Source organism: Dryobates pubescens, chromosome 38, assembly GCF_014839835.1.
Source record: "Dryobates pubescens isolate bDryPub1 chromosome 38, bDryPub1.pri, whole genome shotgun sequence".
Classification (NCBI taxonomy): domain Eukaryota; kingdom Metazoa; phylum Chordata; class Aves; order Piciformes; family Picidae; genus Dryobates; species Dryobates pubescens.
In genome coordinates this window covers 444,935-464,072 of record NC_071649.1, presented here as the reverse complement: position 1 = coordinate 464,072, position 19,138 = coordinate 444,935, and the positions used below count along the sequence as shown (strand labels likewise).

Here is a 19,138-nt window from a genome sequence, read left to right as displayed (position 1 = left end):
GCAAATTTGTTTTCCACAGTGCATCTTTCCAGCCTAGTACTTTTTCCTCACGAAACAGATCTTCAAGCAGAAAACATCCCCCAGGTGCTGAATACCTTCTCCCCTCTGCACACACAGCCAGCAGCACTTTGCTGCAGCTGCAGTGGCAGCAGGTTTAACTGCTGGGGCACACAGCCTCAAATCAGGTTTGGCTTCTCTTGACTAGGTAACCCTTGAACACATGCAAGCTTCTATTTTATCCTGCTGAATGTTGAATAATCTCAGACACTATACTAACAACCAAACACTGCTTTTAAATAGTTCTATCTGCTTGACTGCAGTGCTCCACACATTGGCCTAAAGTACCTCCCTTTGCTTTCCCCAAGAAATTCTACCTTTCAGTTTCACCTTTCAATTATTTGCCATTTTTCTCTTTATCCCCAGTGACAGGGACAACTTTTCTCTTCCTCACACTACAGTACATGTCCACCACAGATCCTCATCATCTTCATCTCCACAGTACTATCTTTCCATCTTCTCTTCCCATGGAGACCCCTCTGGGTTTCCAGCCATTTTCATCATCTTCCCCCCACCCCCTCCCTACCCCAGACATGAGTTTCTTAAATTACTAAAGAAAATCTAAATACATAGTTATCAGTGAAAGAAACTGTTTAAAGACACTGCAACTTCTCTTGAGGGACACTGAGCCACCAACTAGTGAGGTGTAAAATGTATCCAACACAGCAAAGCAAGGCAAAGCAAGCATACAGAAAATCTTCAGATTTGATGGAGGATAAGCTAAAAACACTGTAAAGGATGAGAGAGCTGGAGAAAAGTGAAATTCTTCATGGTGTGAGTCTTTGCAGACCTGTTGCCAACTTGGGAGAGAAGCACAAAAGGACAAGGAAAAGCCACAAGAAACCAGCCTTGCTACTTGCTGTATCAAGTCTCCTGATCCCTCACATTAAAGAAGAGCTCTTGAAAATACCCACCAAAGAAGTAAAGTTCTGGTGAAAGAACAAAAATCTGGAGCTCAAGAGAAGTAAACCGCAAAGAATAATCACACAAGGTGGCAAAGACAAAAAGAAACACAGAAGATTGGCTTGAGAGCAGCCCTGAAGAAAAGGATCTGTGGGTGCTGGTGGAGGAGAAGCTGAACAGGAGCCAGCAGTGAGCACCTGCAGCCCAGAAAGCCAACCAGAGCCTGGGCTGCAGCAAGAGAAGCAGAGCCAGCAGGTCGAGGGAGGTGATTCTCCCCCTCTACTCCATTCTGGTGAGACCCCACCTAGAGTACTGTGGCCAGTTCTGGAGCCACTATTACAGGAAGGATCTGGAAGTGCTGGAACATGTCCAGAGAAGGGCCACAAGGATGACTAGAGGGCTGGAGCTGCTCTCCTATGAGGACAGACTGAGGGAGTTGGGGCTACTCAGTCTGGAGAAAAGAAGGCTCTGAGGAGACCTAATTGTGGCCTTCCAGGATCTGAAGGGGGCTACATGAAAGCTGGGAAGGGACTTGTGAGGGTGTCAGGGAGTGACAGGACTGGGGGGAAGGGCTCAAAACTAGAAATGGGTACATTGAGATTGGATGTTAGGAAGAAGTTGTTCCCCACGAGGGTGGTGAGAGACTGGCACAGGTTGCCCAGGGAGGTGGTGGCAGCCTCATGCCTGGAGGTTTTGAAGGCCAGGCTGGATGTGGCTGTGAGCAACCTGCTGTAGTGTGAGGTGTCCCTGCCCATGGCAGGGGGGTTGGAACTGGATGATCCTTGAGGTCAGAGAAAACCAGCACCCCAATGATTTTATCTGCATCACCAAAACAACTGCAGCATGCAGCCAAATGAAAATTTAAGCACAGTGTCAGTCTTTCAGCACCGAGTACAATGTCTGATTTAAAGCACAATTTAATCAGATGTAACCAACAAACCTTCCCCTCTGTTGCATGGCATAAACAGCAGATCAGGTTCTATAAAAACCGAAGAGCCCATCCATATAACACTAATGCCTGTGCAGGAACAGAAGCTCTGACAACAGGTTTTTCAGTAGCCCATTGCATACACAGTAACAGCAAAGAAATCCATAGTTACAGAGGGGCAGGGTGTAGCCTTTACCTTCCATTTCCTCAAAAACTGGAAGTTCTTCACATTCCCATATTGCTAAAGCTGTAGAGTGGCCACTTCCACAAACTCTAAGGCACCATTTGCAATGCTGCTGATGGATATAACCATTCATAACCATTCAAGTTTGCTTCAAAAACTGACTGGGTTAGCAAACTTCTGACTCTCTGGTCCTTGACAGATAGAATAACCCTGAAACACTAAAAACTTTGCTTTCAAAGTCATTTTAGACACCCTTTCCAATTACTTAACACTTTATTCCATAGTCATCCTGTTCAAGTCAGACATAAATCCTGTGTAATTGGAACTTTTGTTCATACCAGTCTCCTCAAATGAAGTAAGTAACAACCTCCCTGCCATGCTCCTCCCAGAACAGGAACATACTACTGCAACCATTCCAGCCCAGGGGACTTGCTAAGGACTGCTGTGTCCTTAAGACAAGGCTTTGTGGTCTTACAGAACATCAGAATTCACACAGGATGAACTCTTAATAAGATACAAGGTCCCAGAGAGGGCAGCACTCAGCTTTACTAACTGATGTCTGCCCAACACAGCAACCAGTATAGACTGGGGATAGCAGCAGCCCATTTTTCAGCCACACAACCTGCTCTGCCCATTGGCTTTTAATGGAGCCATGCAGGGACTGGTGGCATTTCCCCCAGGACAGCACTCAGGCCTCATAGCACATGAGACTCAGATGAGGATCTCAACACAAAGTTGAGACCTGCAAGTTCCTCCTTACACCAACTGATCTCTCTGTTCAGTGATTCTACAGCTGTGAACTTGCCTCTGCTATACAGTCCAGAGAAAGGTCAAGATTGCTGGTACAGAATGTTTGGATAACTACTCAGATGTTATGACATGTACAATAAACAGGCAGATCACAAGATGAATGCTAATGATGATGACCATGTAAAGGGTTACATAACTGCCAGTTGCTATTTAGGATCCATCTCCCACTTCCATGCATCAGGGAAACTATGGAGGAAACATTCAGTATGGAATCTTTCAAAGAAAGGGAAACTGAAGGAAACAACTGCAAGACTCTCCAAGCACAGTGCTCTTTAAAGCTTGAGAACTAAACAAAGAAACAAAACAAACAAGACCACACCATTCCTGGGAGTTTTTCTTGAACAATGAACACAAAATACTACATAAGATGGAACAGGTCCAGAGAAAATGATCGGGGGGCTGGAGCACCTCTGCTATGAGGACAGGCTGAGGGAGCTGGGGCTGTTCAGCCTGGAGAAGAGAAGGCTCCAGAGAGACCTAATAGCAACCTTCCAGTACCTAAAGGGGGCTACAAGGTGGCTGCAGAGGGACTACTTGCAAAGGCCTGCAGGGACAGGATGAGGGGCAATGGTTTGAAATGAGAGGAGAGCACACTGAGATTGGATATTAGGAACAAGTTTTGCACCATGAGGGTGATGGAACACTGCAACAGGTTGCTCAGGGAGGCAGCTGAGGCCCCATCCCTGAAGATATTCAAAATCAGGCTGGACAAGGCTCTGAGCAACCTGACCTAGTGGAGGATGTCCCTGCTGACTGCAGGGGGGGGTTGGACTGGATGACCTTTGGAGGTCCCTTCCAACCCAAACTGTTCTATGATTCTATGACACAAACCCAGCAATAACATGCAAAGAGTGGAACTCATCACTAATTCTACCCAAAATCTCAGAATCTGTGCTCTTGTTTACAGAAGTGAGAGAACATTTACGTGTGTACTCAGCAATGCACTGCGTATTTGTTTAAAACAAGTAGCATCCCATGCTAACTTGAGCAGCCTAATAAAAGCCAAAGGCATCTGTCATAGTTTCAGCCTGTTGAACATAAGCAAATCCACACATTTTAGACAACAGGCTAATCTTTTGCACTCAATGGATGCTATGATTAACTTTGAGAGATTTTATGCTTATTACAGCCTTTTGTAGTGCTTAAATAATATTCTCACAAGCAGGAAGCAAACCCAAAGAAGCTGTGCTAACTTTTACAGGCTCTCATCAACAGAGCCAGGAACATGACCCTTTGGCTTGATATCAGCCTAGTTCCAAGTTATTATTTGTTCCTTTAACAAGATCTTGTTTAATCACAAGATGACCTATTGCATAATACCTGCCTACTGTGCTCCCCCAAAAGAGACACAAGGACGTGAAAGTACAACGGAGCATACACTTCACTCACATTGTTAGCAGCATCGAGCACTTTGAATAGCACCACAGCAGCTACTGGGTTGGCAAAGATCAAGAAGAGGGGAAAAGAAGAAGTAATTCACCAGGAAAACAGAGTCTTGGAAAAAAAAAAGAAAGACAGCAAACAGAAGGGACTGAAACAGGCTATGAGTGTTTCCTTAACAAAAGAAAGACGCCCTCAGAAAGGCTGCCTGTGGAAGCTACTGAACAGAGTGACAGCAGTATTTCCCTCTGGCAAGCAAATGTTATACCTGGACCTTGAAAGGCAAGCAGTTCTCAAAAGAGTTGATAAAAGAAGCAGACTGGACTTGCTCATTCCTTAGACATCTATTAATTCTGCAAACAAAGTCAAGCTTAAATTGCCAACAGCTCAGCTTGAAGACACTCCCTAGGCATCAGTGTCGAAGGCCACATGGACAGACTGCTCAAGCCTTCTGGAGCTCAAGCACTTGAATTTCTCAAATGGAAGGAGAGGCACATATACAACTTGGGAAGAGAAGTCTTAAAGGGCTTTCTTCCCTCTCAAAGATCATATTCAGGCTCTCCTCTAAAACTTAGGTATCAGCTGTTTAATTCCTGATCTGATACTTCCTTCGCCTGCCAGGAAGAAAATCTACAGTCAGGTGAGACAGGAGGAACTGGTCTTCACATTCCACACAAAAACATACCCCCAGAGATGGACAACTCAAGACACTCCTTTGGAGAAAGCAAACATCACAATTACATTAAAAACATTAAGTGCCTTGAAGATCCATAGGACAAACTTGGGATTCCACAGGAATATGCCTTTCACTACTTAGAATAATTCACTCCCATATCTGTGACACCGAGCCTGAGATGTCAGTACACCAGTGGAGAATAGGCAGGTCAAGATCAGCTGCTGTTATTTCACAGAAAAGGATCTTAAGCAAACAGAAGTGACCAGCTAGGCAAGCAGTCCCTGACATACACAGCACTTTCCTCACTACCCCCCACTTGATTTTTCCCCACTATAGTTAGCAATGTAGATGTTTAAGAAAGTCAAGAGCAATTTGCAATACATTCAAGTCCCTGAGAGGATAAACAAAACAACAAGCACCCACTGCACAAGGACACAGGGGAGCTGCAGACCTGCTCAGGGCACAGGGTGCAGAAAAGCTGAGCCATACCCCAAGTGAAGAGGAATTGTGTGTGGCCTGACTGGTGGCAACACAGGACCTGAGCTTACTCAGATGTAACAGCCTCAAAGCCTCATAGCACCACAAGAAGATGATGATTCTTGTGCCAGGTCAGGCAGCACAGCACCAAAGGCAGCATCAGCTTCCTCAGCAGCCAGCCAGGGGCCTTGCAGGCACTTGTGTGTAACTCTCTTGCCCACAAGAATTTCCAGCTTTGCTGAAACTTTCCTTCCTCTCCTTCTCAAGTAAATCAGATCTCATTTTAATCTTGCCTTCAAAATGAATTATTTTTAGAGTACTCAGGATATTTCAAGCCTTCCTACACCCTCAGGGTATATTACCTCTCTGCCTCCCGATGCAAATAGGGCTTGGAAACAGAGCTCAAATGAGGATTGCTGCACACAGCATCACTATTGGAGAACTCATGACACTCAGCCTTCCACCTTCAGCATAAAGCGAAGGTCTCTGTCATTTTCAACACTCAGTTTGCATCTGCTAGTCAAGCTCTGTTCAGGTTATATTTTTGCAGAAGACCTGGACCATAAAATAGGTAAGAACTGTAGAGCTGTACCCTTCAGATGACTAAGCTGCAGAAGGGAAGCCACCTAGCATCAAGAAATTTGTCACCGTATCTGGGCATTTCCTAATAAGCCTACAGAGAAAAGAGAGATGAAAACACAGAACCTGAAAAGAGCCTTCTCAGGCAAACCAGGTATGAGATTCCTGTTAGGAATCATAGTTTACTCTATGATCTCTGTATGATCTCTTACTCTGAAGCTCACCAAATTGAGTTACTGCCATTTGAAAGCTGCTTTGGACCTTTGCTTTCCTACAGTTAGCAGTTTCTCATATGCAATCTGTAGCACATTTGCAGATGGTTCACATCCACTTGCTCTTGTACCAGCCTTGTCTTTCAGATTAAATGGTTGGGGTTTCCTCCTTACTTTGCCCTTTCTGACAACATCTGAGTCAGGCTGTGTGAATGCAGTGGTTAAATTAATCCTCCAAAGACCATGAACCAAGATAGCAAGCACTTTCAGAGGACTTTTTCACCCCCTTGCTGCCCTTCTACTTGTGCCCCTGTGGCTGTATTTTACAGGTGTCAGTTCAGCACACAGAACCCATGAACCAATCAACTCAAAACCAACCCACCAAAATAAGTTTTACTTCATAGTCACCTCACTTCCCCATTTCAGCTTAGCACACAACCATCTCTGCTTTCTAGTGGTGAAGAGGCAGCAGAGGAAAAGTGGAGAATGTTTCCCTATTTGCAGAAGCAGCTTACAGTCTTCATGTGAACACAGCCTAAAAATCCATTCTGTTAGTCTACCCAGCCAAGCTCTTCTACCCACTGCTCAAAACCACGCTGCCTAAGGACTGCCTCATCCACTTCTGCAAGTGCCAGAGAGAATCCAAATCCATTTTTCTGAAAGGTGAATCAGAATGTTTCTACATCAATAAAAACATAATTACACTACAGGATAATTTGTTGCCATGCTCACCCTCAAATCACACCACTTCTGTGACCTACCCTTGATCATATGCAGCTTCTCTAAACTACTGAAGGTCTCCAGTGGAATGTTAATCCCCGAGCCTACACTGTTAGTATTCATCCCTATTGCATGACTTTGTAGTGCACCACATTTCTATCACTCTGGCATTACTATCATCCAACTCTTGCACATCATTCCAGTCTTCCTTTTAACACTCAAGTTTTTGCTTATTGCAGTTACATTTCACTGCATAAACGATGCCACCACCATTTACATGGGCCCAAATTCACCTTGCAGACCAGAAGGCCCTCTTCTGACACAAATCTGTTGCTGCTTCCTCTCCTTCATATTGCTCCTTACCCTAGTTCCAGCCCTTGTATTAACTCTCCACTGTCTCCACCTTAAAATAACAGCAACCCACACCTATTTTTTTGTAGCACTGCTGTGATACCTGCTATCAAGTTCCAGGCAGATTCCAGCTAATGTATTTCTTTTACAGAGAAAGTATACCTATCATTTACTCTGCCAAGAGAGGCAGGTCAAGCAGGCATGATCTATCTTTAGTGAATGCACATAGGACTCAGTCTACTTAGTTTCATCTTGTTAATTAATTCTTTCCTTCAGGAACTCTCTAGAGCCATGCATACTACTGATGTCAAAGTCATTAGCCTCTAGCTGTGCAGCTCCCTGCCTCCAGTTCTGTTTGGAAACATTTTCTGTAGGTCAGTAACAAATCTGCTAAGTCAGATGTAGGATGTATTTACAATTAGATTTCTGGTTTGATTTCTCTTAGAAAGCCTGGCTGTTTGTGGTTCAATCAATTTTCATCCTATTCCTGCAGTTCTTTTCCTTGCTACCCCTTTCCCCATCCACCTTCCTCTCCAACCTCTGTTTATTTCTTGAGATAGAATAGTTCAGGCTGGAAAGGACCTTAAAGACCATCTAGTTCCAACCCCCCCTGCCATGGACAGCAACAGCTTCCAAAGAAGCCTTTGGTTCAGGGGTATTCTGACCCAGTTTTTGACACCACTTGAGAACATACTTCTACAAAGGTTTTACTGGCAGTAAAATAAAATTCACTGCTACTAAATTATAGCTGGGGAGGGTGGGGGGTGTTTGGTTGGGGTTTTTTTCTTCACATCAGGACTGCATGATACAAAACAAAAAAGAGAGAGAGAAAGGGAAAAAGCAAAAAGAAATACAGGCCCCAAAAGAACAGAGGCAACAAAAGCCACCTCTGCTTTTGCCTCCAATCTATGTCTTTTCCAAGAGGCCAACAAGATGAAGACAAAACCACACCCTTCCTCCTGCAAGCACCAACTAACACTCATCTCCTAATGGCCTCTGACAAGAAAGTGACTGGTCAATAGCACAAACTTAGCACACTAGATGATTGAGTTTCTATGAACAGGGGAAGAGCCCCAAGACCCTGCCTTACAAAACCACGCAGATCTTTCACAAAAAGGGATGGAAGCACATCTACAATGAGTTATTGCACTTTCACTTCAGCCTCTGTTGGTAGAAGGAATTGTTTTCAATGTTACCATTCTGTGCTCGCTTTGTTTCCTGAAGAATTACCAAATATTAACTTAAGCCTCTGGTATCCTGTATGAAATGGATTCACATCAGCCTAATTCTTCTGTAGCCACAACCATGCCATTCGTTATTGTTTGGGCATTTTTTTGTAAAGACTAAAAACACTTCATGGCAAAAGACTCACTCCAAGTCCAACATTAGATCTATCTCATTACATCCTGTTTGCTCTTGTCACTGCAGAACAACTGTGTGCAGCAGCAACTCCAGTTCCAAGGGTTAAACAAAATAAAGTTTAAAAAGCTGGAATGTTACGGACCGATGAAACACACAACATAAAACTCTTCTACCTTAGAAGGCACAGGAAGCAGTCAAGCATTTATGAAAGAAGGTAAGATCCATGCAAAGAAAAGTTAAATCAAAGCTGGACTTATACCCTGATGTGCCACCAGGCCGGTTCTGTACAAGTTGAACCTGTGGGAGTTGAACGCCCTGCTGCCCAGCTGGGCCGGCAGGAATAGAAGGCAGATTCAAAAACCACTTTGCTTTTCTCTTCATTCTGTCTGAACGCACTGGGCATGCACGACTTAGCAGATGCGGGGGCCACGACTCGAGATGTCTCCCAGAACAGGACGATGCCGGGGGGGACGGCTAGGAGCTCACCCCGCCGGCCCTGGCTTCGCCTCGGAGCCGGCCAGGGAGGCTCACGTAGGCATCTCAGCACACACGAAGTGCCCAGAGCGGGCTGAGTCACGGCCCCGACAGGCAGCCCCCGCCCCGCGGCTGAGGGAGCCCCCGGCCCCGGCCCCTGGAGGCCGCGGCCAAGCAGGGCCCTAATGCCGCTTTCAAAGCGCCCGCTTCCTGCGGCGAAAGGAGAGGCCCTGCGACCCCACCAGCCGCGCCCCGTCCCGCAGGGGCTCCAGCCCTCCCCGCGGGGCCGCAGCCAGGCCTCCTCGCCGCAGCCTGAGGGCAGCAGCCGGGCAGGCGCCAGCTCAGCGCGGGGGAAGGGACTTGGGGAAGGAAGGGAGGGAGGGAGAAAGGTAGGGAGAGGAGAGACGGGAGACGAGAAGAACCCGAGGGCGGGGGAGGAGGCGGGCGGCACCCGCGCCCCCTCACCTGGCAGCCCTTCTTGTGGTGGAAGCCCACCACCACGATGTGCAGCACCGGGCCCCGCTTCTCCATGGAGCCACAGCGATGGCCGCTCTGTAGGATGCCGCCGTGCCCAGGCTCTCGCTCCGCCTCCTGCCGCCGAGGGCCCGACAGGGACGCAGCCCCGGCCGCCAGCGCTTCCGCAGCGCCGGGCCAGGGGAGGGCGGGGCGCTGCCGGCAGCGCCTCCCTGTTCCAGCGCTTCCCGCCCACCCTGCGGCCGCCCGGCCCCTCGGCAGGTACCGCCGGCCGTGGGCAGCACAGGGGGCGCTTCGGGGGAGCTGCGCTCATCGAAAGGACGACGAGGCAAAGCAGCTTCGTTTTATTCCAGGGAGACACATGTCGGCCGGGCAGTGGTGCGGCCTGGGCCGGGGCAGCCCGCCCGGCCTGGGCTGAGGCCTTCCCGCCTGCCCCGGTGCGCCGCGGCAGGGGCGGCAGGGGTGCCGCCTTCTGCTCTTTCCGGAGAAGTCTCCTCTCAAAGACCCCGTGAAAGGCAGAGGACAGCACGTCGTCGGGCTTGAAGTCGTGCAGATTGATGGCAGTGCACAACGAAGGATAAATGTGAGAAAATTCAAATTAAGGCTTTTTCTGTTAGCACTCTTGTGCTGATCATGCATCACGTATGATCCCTGCTTCTTGGACAAAATGACTTTTAAAGGTCCCTTCCAACAGAAAACATTCTGTGATTCTATTCTATCCTGGAAAGACAGTTCAGAAACTTGTCCAAATGCAAGGGCAAATTTAGTGTAAGTATTAATCTTACTGCATTTGGGCTCTGCTCCCTCTTTAACCTATATTATAATTTAATTCTGGGGTTTTAAATCAATACAATTTTGTTAGAGACTGTCCTCTTAAAATTCTCTGTGGAAATCAGAGGAAGGAATTCTTTTTGAAAGAGCAATTAAAAAAAAATCAATGCTTAAAGAAGATCTCATTACTAAAACAGTACCCAGAGGCTGAAATTACAACAATTAAGCATGGAATTACGTATTGTTGCTCAGCTCCAACAGAAAAGCCATTATATGTAAAACCCCAAACTCCAGGGAACACAGGATAAGCTGCACAAAACAATCCAGCTCTGGCAAGCAAATGATTTCACATTGGTTTTAGTCTGTAACTTGCTGTTTAATATAGAACCATAGAATCAATAAGGTTGGAAAAGACCTCAAAGATCATCAAGTCCAACCTGTCACCCAACACCTCATGACTACTAGACCATGGCACCAAGTGCCATGGCCAATCTTTTTTTGAACGCCTCCAGGGACGGTGATTCCACCACCTCCCTGGGCAGCACATTTCAGTGCCTAACAACTTTCTCTGTGAAGAACTTTCTCCTCACCTCGAGTCTAAACTTCCCCTGGCACAGCTTGAGACTGTGTCCTCTTGTTCTGGTGCTGGTTGCCTGGGAGAAGAGACCAATCCCCACCTGGCTACAACCTCCCTTCAGGTAGCTGTAGAGAGCAAGAAGGTCTCCCCTGAGCCTCCTCTTCTCCAGGCTAAACAATCCCAGCTCCCTCAGCCTCTCCTCATAGGGCTTGTGCTTGAGGCCTCTTGAGTATCTATGTGAAAAAGGTATGGAATATTGATCATTATCTCCTGCAGTGATGTGAGATCCCCAGAGAGATAGATGGGAGTGTTTGGTACTCGTACTTAGTTCATTGTGGAAAGTGCAGTCTGGCATGGCTCTTAACTGCTATGGATTTTGTGTTTTGGAGGCATCTCAGTGATACTGATGGATAATGATGGCTTATTGCTTCTTTGAAAAGAGTTTTAGACTTCTTTATTATTATTTTTTTCTGCTTGGAATTTTCTTTAGCTCTAAGGCAATAAAAATATTGGACTGACAACATGAGCCTGTTCTAGAAAAAAATTAACTGATTGACATCATCTCTGGTGTGTGTGTTTGGGGTTTTTTCACAGCTCACTCGCTGTGTGTTTATAAGAAAGGAAGGTGAGACCTGCTAGGAAGTGGAAGCTGTTGGAAAAATCTCAGTAGGAAGTTGCTGTAGCTTGGGCAGTGGCCAGTGACGGCTTATATGCCCGTTTGCATGTGGCTATTTTGCTTGCCAGAAAGAAAGGCTGCCCCTTGGGCACTGGGACTACCCTCCAGCTGCCCAGGTGTGCCCTGGGATCCAGCCCCCTCCTTGTGCCAGGCCTAGGGTCCCTTCAATGGGACAGTGGCCTCAGTGTCCCAGGAGGGGCTCATGGAGTCTCCATTATCCTCCAACCATTTGGCTCCCTGCAAATGGCATTGTTGCCACACTTGACAGCAGGAAGAGGCAGAGGTGAGAAGAAGGCCTGGCATCCTCCAGGCTGCTGCATAGGGCTGAGGGGAGAAGTCCACTGAAGGACCACCAAGGGCCTTGTGGCCTAGAGGTGGGCTTTTCAGTTTGAAGATTTCAGGTCCATCAGTGGTTGCTGTCCCTGGCTAGTCCTTGGCTCAGGTATCAAATAGGTGATTGGAGATGAAGCCACCCTAGCATTGGAGGCATTGCACAAAAAACTAGCAGCAAATGAGTCATGACTCCAGGCAAGTACACAGTACTGGTACGATCATGGCTATGGGCTCTTCCTAGGGTGAAAGGTACTTCTCTGCCAGCAGTTGATTCCCATGGGCCTCAAACAGTGTAAAACCTGTTGAGAGCATATCATGAGTAAACTGGAGGTGCTTTCATTCCTCCACTGGCACTCAGTTAAAGTCTGCAAACAAATCTTGTGGGCTGTGGTTGAAAGAAGGAAAATTAAGCTCTCTGTGAAGGTGTTTTTGGTGATGGCTTGCTGTGAGGGCAGAAGGAGGCTGGCAGGCAGGCAGGCTGGGCAGTGATGTGAGAGCAGCCATGCCAAGGGCTGGCTGTGTCACAGAATCACAGAATCACCCAGGTTGGAAGAGACCTCAAAGATCATCAAGTCCAACCTGTCACCATAGACCCCATGACTAAACCATGGCACCAAGTGCCACGTCCAGTTCCCTCTTGAACACCTCTAGGGATGGTGACTCCACCACCTCCCTGGGCAGCACATTCCAATGGCTAACAACTCTCTCAGTGATGAACTTTCTCCTCACCTCGAGCCTAAACTTCCCCTGGCACAGCTTGAGACTATGTCCTCTTGTTCTGGTGCTGGTTGCTAGAGAGAAGAGACTAAGAATGAATGGTCACCCAAAGGTCTTAAAACACAATGAATGAATAATTGCTGAAAGACCAGAGGTCTAGAGAAATGAGACAAGAGCCTTAGAAGAGGATGAATATTTGTCATGCTAAACAGACCATATACATTTGTCAATAGTAGCAGGTTTAGTGGTTAAAGGGCTGACTATGAATGAACTTAGTGAGAGCTGTGCACATTAGAATGTGATTAACATCTGACTGACCTCCTAAGCTAGCCACCTCCCTGAAGAGGACAGCCCCTCAAGTGTGTGCCTTGAGTTTTTCCAGTCCTTTAAATCAAAGCAAGAAATGGACTAACCACTAAAGGAATAGAATACTGACGAACGTGTCTTGAACGGGAAGGTTTTACTAACTCGAGGAAGTTAAGGGAGAGAGTTGTGTGATCCGGTGCTGGCGTCGGTGAATCATCATCACCTTGTGTGCCCGTACTTGCACATAGATGCAATAGAATCAGACCTTCTCGGCTTTCTATGTTGGCGTCGCGCACAGCGGGGACCCCAGCTGCGGCGGGGCCGGCGGTTCCCGCGCAGGGAGTGGGGCGGGCTTGGCGGGGCGGGGCGGGGCGAGGCGAGGCGAGGCGGAGCCTGCCCGGCGGGGCAGTCAGCTGACGCCGCCGTGCCGGGGGCCGGTGGGTCGCGCAGCGCTCGTTACGCCGCTGCTTCCTGCCCGGCCGCTGCCGCCCGTCATGCTGCGGCTCCTGCTCCCGCTCGCCGGCTTGGCCGCGTTCCTCCGGGCGGCGGTGAGTTCCCTCGCCTCTCCCTCCCCTCGCCCCACCTCCCACCCCGCTCCGCGGCGCCCCGGTGGCTGTTGGTGGCAGCCCCGAGCTCTGAGAGGCGCGGGGTGCCGCCCGGTGGGCTTGGCTCCCCGCTGGTAGGGACCCCCCTCCAGCCCCCGGCGGCAAACGATGAGCTTCCGTCCATTTCTGAGTCATTAGCGATTTGTGGTTCGTGTTGCTCGGGGCCTGCGGCCGCGCCGAGGGGAAGCTGTCGGAGCAGGTGCGGCCCGGGGAAGGCGGCTCCGTCTCCGGAGCAGGCCTGGGCTCTCGTCCGGTTTCGTCTGGAGGAAGGGCTGGCGGTGGCTGCCTTTGCACGCCGTGCGCCTTCCCGGGGATGACCTCCGGGGTGGCGGGCTGCCGGCTGTACTCCTTCGCAGCCCAGGTTCTGCTCCGAGAAACTCTGTATTGCAAGGCCTCTTTAAACAGGGGGTGGTGGGAATGAAGCTGCAGTTACCTGATACCGACGCTCCACTAGCAGATCCCACGGGAAAGCTTGTTCTTCCTGTGGTGTGTGAGCGGAGGGATTGGAGTTTTTCCTGTTCTGCCTGGTTTCAGCATCGACTCTTGTTGTTGCCTTGTCCACTGGGACCCTATAATTACCTAACCAGGGGGTTGGGTAGATCTTTAGTCTTTACAGATGCTGTGGAATCCACACCTTGTTGCTTATGCCTTGAGTTTGCAGCAGTGTCAGGATTATCTTGCTAGATGTTGCTAACCGAATGATGCACAGGTGGTTAAAGCTGTGTGAAAAGCAGCACAGCCTTACAGGAAACCTTTGTCAGAGAATTGGCTGTCAGTAAGTGTGGTCGCTGAGGGATAGGCTTACAGCTGAAGCAGTTCTGAAGCTGGTAGGTAAGAGAACCAATCCTTGCCCAGTTTGGTAGTACTGGAAGAGTGACACTTGGTGGATTTAGTAGATGAGTTACAAACAAATAAAATACATTCAAAAATACTTAATGAATTCCAAAGAAGGGATTGGCCAAACTCAGATAAATCAAGTTCATAAAAAACATCTCAAAATGGCTAGGCAAGGATTTGCCTGGTCACATCCCCAATGGAGCAGCTTTGTCAGCTGGGGAGGTATGAGAAGTACAGGCAGGGTCATGTCATTTCTTTAAACAGCCTTTCTTATTGCTGTTGTCCAGACAGAACATGGCCCAGTGTCTAGAGGAACTGTGGACTCAAACCAGTAGGGCATTTCTTACTCTCTTATCTTCCTCGTTTATTTTCTGTAGAGGCGTGTGCTTCAGAATAGTTTTGTAATGGCTGAGGGGTCTTGAGGAACTAAGACTGGGAATCACAAGGTCTTTATCAGCCTACAGCTTTCTGGCCAAGCATTAAGGGAAGGAATCCTCTCAAAATATGAGAGAGTCATCATATGTCATCACAGAGGTGCTAATGCTGTTTGAAATTAGCTGAGGAAGGTATATGCTGCAGATTACAAACCTGAGTTTGCCAGGTTGCTTGACTTGTGGGCTCAAGCTGACTGCAGAGCTGTACAAGGCAGCTGCTGTGCCCTAGTTCTGGGATATTTTTGGCTGTAATGATTGCTTTTTCCCTAGTCATAGTATGGGTGGAGAGACAGTGGGTTTGTTTTAAATGGAAATGTACACACTGGACATTAGTAGAAATGCTGTGAACTCTGAGCAAAATAGAGAGGAAAACGGAGTTCTGGGATGATTCACACACAACCCATGTTTGCTTATTTGTTGCTTGTTCATTGGCCCGACTGATTTTGAAGGGTCTGGGGAAGTCTTATATGGAGCTGGAGGAAAGGATGTCTGCTGATACATCATTTGCAGTTTCTGGGACCACAGCTGAATTTGGTAGCGCTTCCAGTGGCGCCTTCCCTGCCTCGGTATCATGTGTTAGTATAGAACCTCTTGCATTTGGTAACCATGACATAGGATGATACCTGCTTTTGAAATTGAGCCAGCTACTTAGGAAGAAGAGAAAACATGTGCAGAAGCAGCTTAGTCCCAGAACATGTACAGGGTTTACAAATACTCTAATGATTGTTTGCAAATACTCTAGTGTTTTTCTCTGGGATTCGCTGCATCACTGTTGTGGTCTGTTGCCATCTACTATAAGGAGGTCTTCGTTAGGAAGGAACATACAGGGAAAAAAAAAGGGAGGATGAGTAGCAGACTGGGAGCTTAGAAAGGGGGTGCCAGAATCCAGTGTTTTCAGTTGTCTGGTTTGTTCCGCATTAGGAAACCTCCTCTCTGTCTTTATGGTGGTGATTCTGCATGGCCCAGTGACTTGGGCAGGGAGTGCAAAGTACCTGTCCTCTGGGGAAAAGGGAATGTGTCTAATACTGTAAAACGGCTGATACTGGTTCCTGGTTGCAGGCTTTGTTGACCCAAGGCATCCCTTCATAACCACATTATTGCCTACTGGAGACTTCTGCAGAGCAGCAGGGAACAGTCAGGAAGCAAAGATGATCTCCTTCAAGCAACTGCCCCTTGAAGCAAAGGCCGCAGTGGCTGCAGGAGTGGTTTTCTTCTCCATGATGCTATCGCGGAGTTATCTGGCAGAAAAGCTCGATCTCAGGATGCGGCGTTGGCTTCTAAGGCTGCAGATGGCACTGTTTGCTAATGCTCTCATGTTGATAGGATCTCTTCATGTTTGGAGAAGCACAGTCACCACGTTCTCCAGGTCTTCGGCTGCCAGCTCCTTCTGCTTCATGCCGTGGAAAATAGCCGTATTCCTGTTTCTAGCTTTGGCTCACTCAAGCTTCTTTACATTGTTATTTCTCGTTGCAGAAGAGCCCTACTTCTTTTCCTTAGCTGCCTACACTTGCCTGGGGGCCTATATCATTCTTATCTTCTTCCTCTTCACTCTAGGCTCTGTAGAGCAGGCTTACAAGTTCTTCGCTGGGCGAGGCGCGAAGGCAGGCGCTGGCAGCAAGAACAGAACAGCAATGAAACCAGTTTTAGCAGTCATGCTGACTCTTGTGCTGACTGTTGTCGGGCTGTTAAATGCTTCCCAGCCTCCCACTGTGAATTCAGTGGAGATTCCAGTTCACAAGCTGCCCTCCACAATGAATAACCTGAAAGTGGTGTTGCTTTCGGATATTCATCTGGGGCCTACAGTTGGGAAGACCAAGCTTGCCATGATTGTGAGAATGGTTAAGGCTTTAAAGCCAGATATCACTGTGATCGTTGGGGACCTGACCGACTCCGAGGCAGAGATCATACGACCTGCTGTTGAGCCTCTTGGAGAACTGAACTCCCCTCTGGGAACTTACTTTGTCACGGGAAACCACGAGTACTACACCTCAGATGTCAGCAACTGGTTTGAGCTGTTGAAATCGTTTAACATTCGGCCGCTCCACAACGAGAACGTGAAGATCGTCTCACCGGCGAGCGCTGCTGACTGGTTCTGCCTGGCTGGTGTTGATGACATTGAGGCAGATGTGTTACGCTACTCAGGACACGGCATGGATTTAAGAAAGGCTCTCAGAGGTTGTAGCAGTGAGCACGCCACTGTGCTCTTAGCCCATCAGCCCATTGCTGCAAAGTGGGCCCTGCAGGAGAGACCAGACATAAATTTGATTCTCTCTGGCCATACTCATGGAGGGCAGATGTTCCCCTTAAATGCTGGAGCTTACTTTCTGAATCCCTTCTTTGTTGGCTTGTACAAAGTCGGGCAGAACACCTTTGTCTACGTCAGCCCAGGGACGATGTACTTTGGAATACCCATGAGGCTGGGCAGCAGGGCCGAGATAACGGAGATAATTCTGCGTGCTCCTTGAGGGCTTTTCCGTGTCACAGACTGCAGCCATCCTTTTGCTCTGAAAGCAAATCATTTTTCAGGGAAGCCAGGGAGGATGTCTTGGGGTGGACTTGAGCAGGTTCTGTTAAATTTGAGCAGAAAACACTAATTGTTATCTTGGGCTTCTGAAGCGAATCAGGGGCGCGTTAAAATGCTACAGAAATTTATTCCTTGAGTTCATGATGATTGAGGTTTTGCTTTTAACAATAACACTGATACCACAGAGACAATGTGTGTCCTGTGCTTGTTAGTATTATCTCTGTCCTGCAGCTGCTTCATGCTCCACTGGTTGCTATTCCATCAGGCAGCTGTCTTATCAAGTCTCAGACAGGTGAAGTTCAGGTCTCTTGCAGTGACATTGCAGAAGGGACTGCAGATTGTCCACCAAATGTGTGAAGTCTGGAAGCCTCGTGCTAGAAACTGCAGGAAGTGAATAGTTTGGGGTTTTCATGTTACTGAGGCTGGATGTCTTTATCCTGCTGGACTGGAAGGCCTAGTGCAGACAGCTGAGCTGCTTACCAGGCAGCAATTCTTGAAATGCATTTTTTTCCAGTTGAAAGCTGGGGAGACTGATACAAAAGGGTGAAAGTAGCTGTCTTTCTGCAGGAATTTTACCCCAAATAACTGGGCATCTAGTAATTGCTTACTGAAGATAGCTCTAATAAAAGCAAATGGGAAGGAAAGAAGTCATAATTAACTGCTGTTGCTATCTGAGCATAAAGTACCTCTTGATGTGAAGCACAAAATCCAATACTGAAGTAGTCTCTTTTCATTCTGTACCTTTTGTTTATGCTTGATTTCTCTTCTGTGATTTTTTTTTTTCTTTTTTTTCCCCCCTTACAAGAGTAAGGAGAATGCTACTTGAAAACAATGCCAGTAGATTAATGCTTGATTTATGTTTCAAGTAAATTGTACTTTTTTTGAAGACAACTCTGTGGCAGGTAACTTTCTTAATAGTGTTTGTGTGTCAGTGTTCTGGTTGTCTGAGAGGCTTGTAGCAGAGTAAATGCTACAGGATAATGAGGGAGAGAGAATTTCTTTTTGCCTTTCCTAGAAGGACTTAACACAAATTAATGTCTTTCTGGGAAACTGGAGAGATTAGAAAAGAGTAATAAAAACATGATTGCTTCCATATCTTTGTGTTCATGCAAGAAAGCCAGAATGCAATAGAACATGCAGAGTTTGTTCAGGGTGATGAAAGTTTACTTCTGTTTTACTCACTGTTGCTGTATGAAATGCCACAGACAATTCAGTTCTGGAAATCCTGACTCTGAAGGCTGCAGCTGTAGCCACAGGCATTCCCTAGTGCTGCCTTTCTGCCCACCAGGACCTGGGTTCCTCTCAAGCAGACTTGTGTAGCATGGGGCAAAAGAGATCAGTGCTTACACAGGAGAGTGAGGATGGCAAGAGCAGAACTGGGCCCTCCAGTCTTTTCCTGCCTTCTTGTCTGATCCTGAACTAGACACTCTTCTTTTTTATTCTTCAGATCCTCTTCTTGCTTTGCAGATGTAGAGTTGTTACAGAGCTCCCACAGGCTTTGAAAAGTTAGGTTTTCCTGCAAGTGAAATGTTCAAGTTTGACTCCATTCCCTCCTTTCACCCCCTCAGCAGAGTTTCTGGCTGCTAAGGTGGTTTTGCATCCTGTTCCTCTGTCCTCTTGCATTTTCAGTCATGGGAATGTTGAGAAATACTGTGAATGTGTCATGTGTACTGGGAGGCTGATGGAACACTTGCAGTCCTCTTTTAGTCTGAAAACTGAACACCTGACCAGCCAGGCTCTCTGCTTGCTGGACTACAGCATTTCAATTTTA

General features: G+C 47.6%; 3 protein-coding genes across 3 annotated transcripts in view; 2 read left to right on the top strand and 1 right to left on the bottom strand.

Annotated features, from left to right (window-relative positions):
* AVL9 (AVL9 cell migration associated) overlaps positions 1-9,699 on the bottom strand; it is a 32,225-nt gene extending 22,526 nt beyond the window's left edge. The window contains exon 1 of the mRNA XM_054177134.1: positions 9,579-9,699. Within this exon, the coding sequence (XP_054033109.1) occupies positions 9,579-9,644 (66 nt within the window). The 5' untranslated portion in view covers positions 9,645-9,699. The remainder of the gene's footprint in view (positions 1-9,578) is intronic.
* Positions 9,700-13,409: 3,710 nt separating this feature from the next.
* On the top strand, positions 13,410-18,135 carry TMPPE (transmembrane protein with metallophosphoesterase domain). Its single transcript, XM_054177127.1, has 2 exons — positions 13,410-13,515; positions 15,903-18,135. Exon 2 carries the CDS (start codon positions 15,992-15,994, stop codon positions 17,306-17,308), a length of 1,317 nt encoding a protein of 438 aa, XP_054033102.1. The 5' UTR covers positions 13,410-13,515; positions 15,903-15,991; the 3' UTR covers positions 17,309-18,135.
* GLB1 (galactosidase beta 1) overlaps positions 13,413-19,138 on the top strand; it is a 41,327-nt gene continuing 35,601 nt past the window's right edge. Inside the window, exon 1 of the mRNA XM_054177125.1 lies at positions 13,413-13,515. Coding sequence (XP_054033100.1) covers positions 13,462-13,515 — 54 coding nt within the window. The 5' untranslated portion in view covers positions 13,413-13,461. The remainder of the gene's footprint in view (positions 13,516-19,138) is intronic.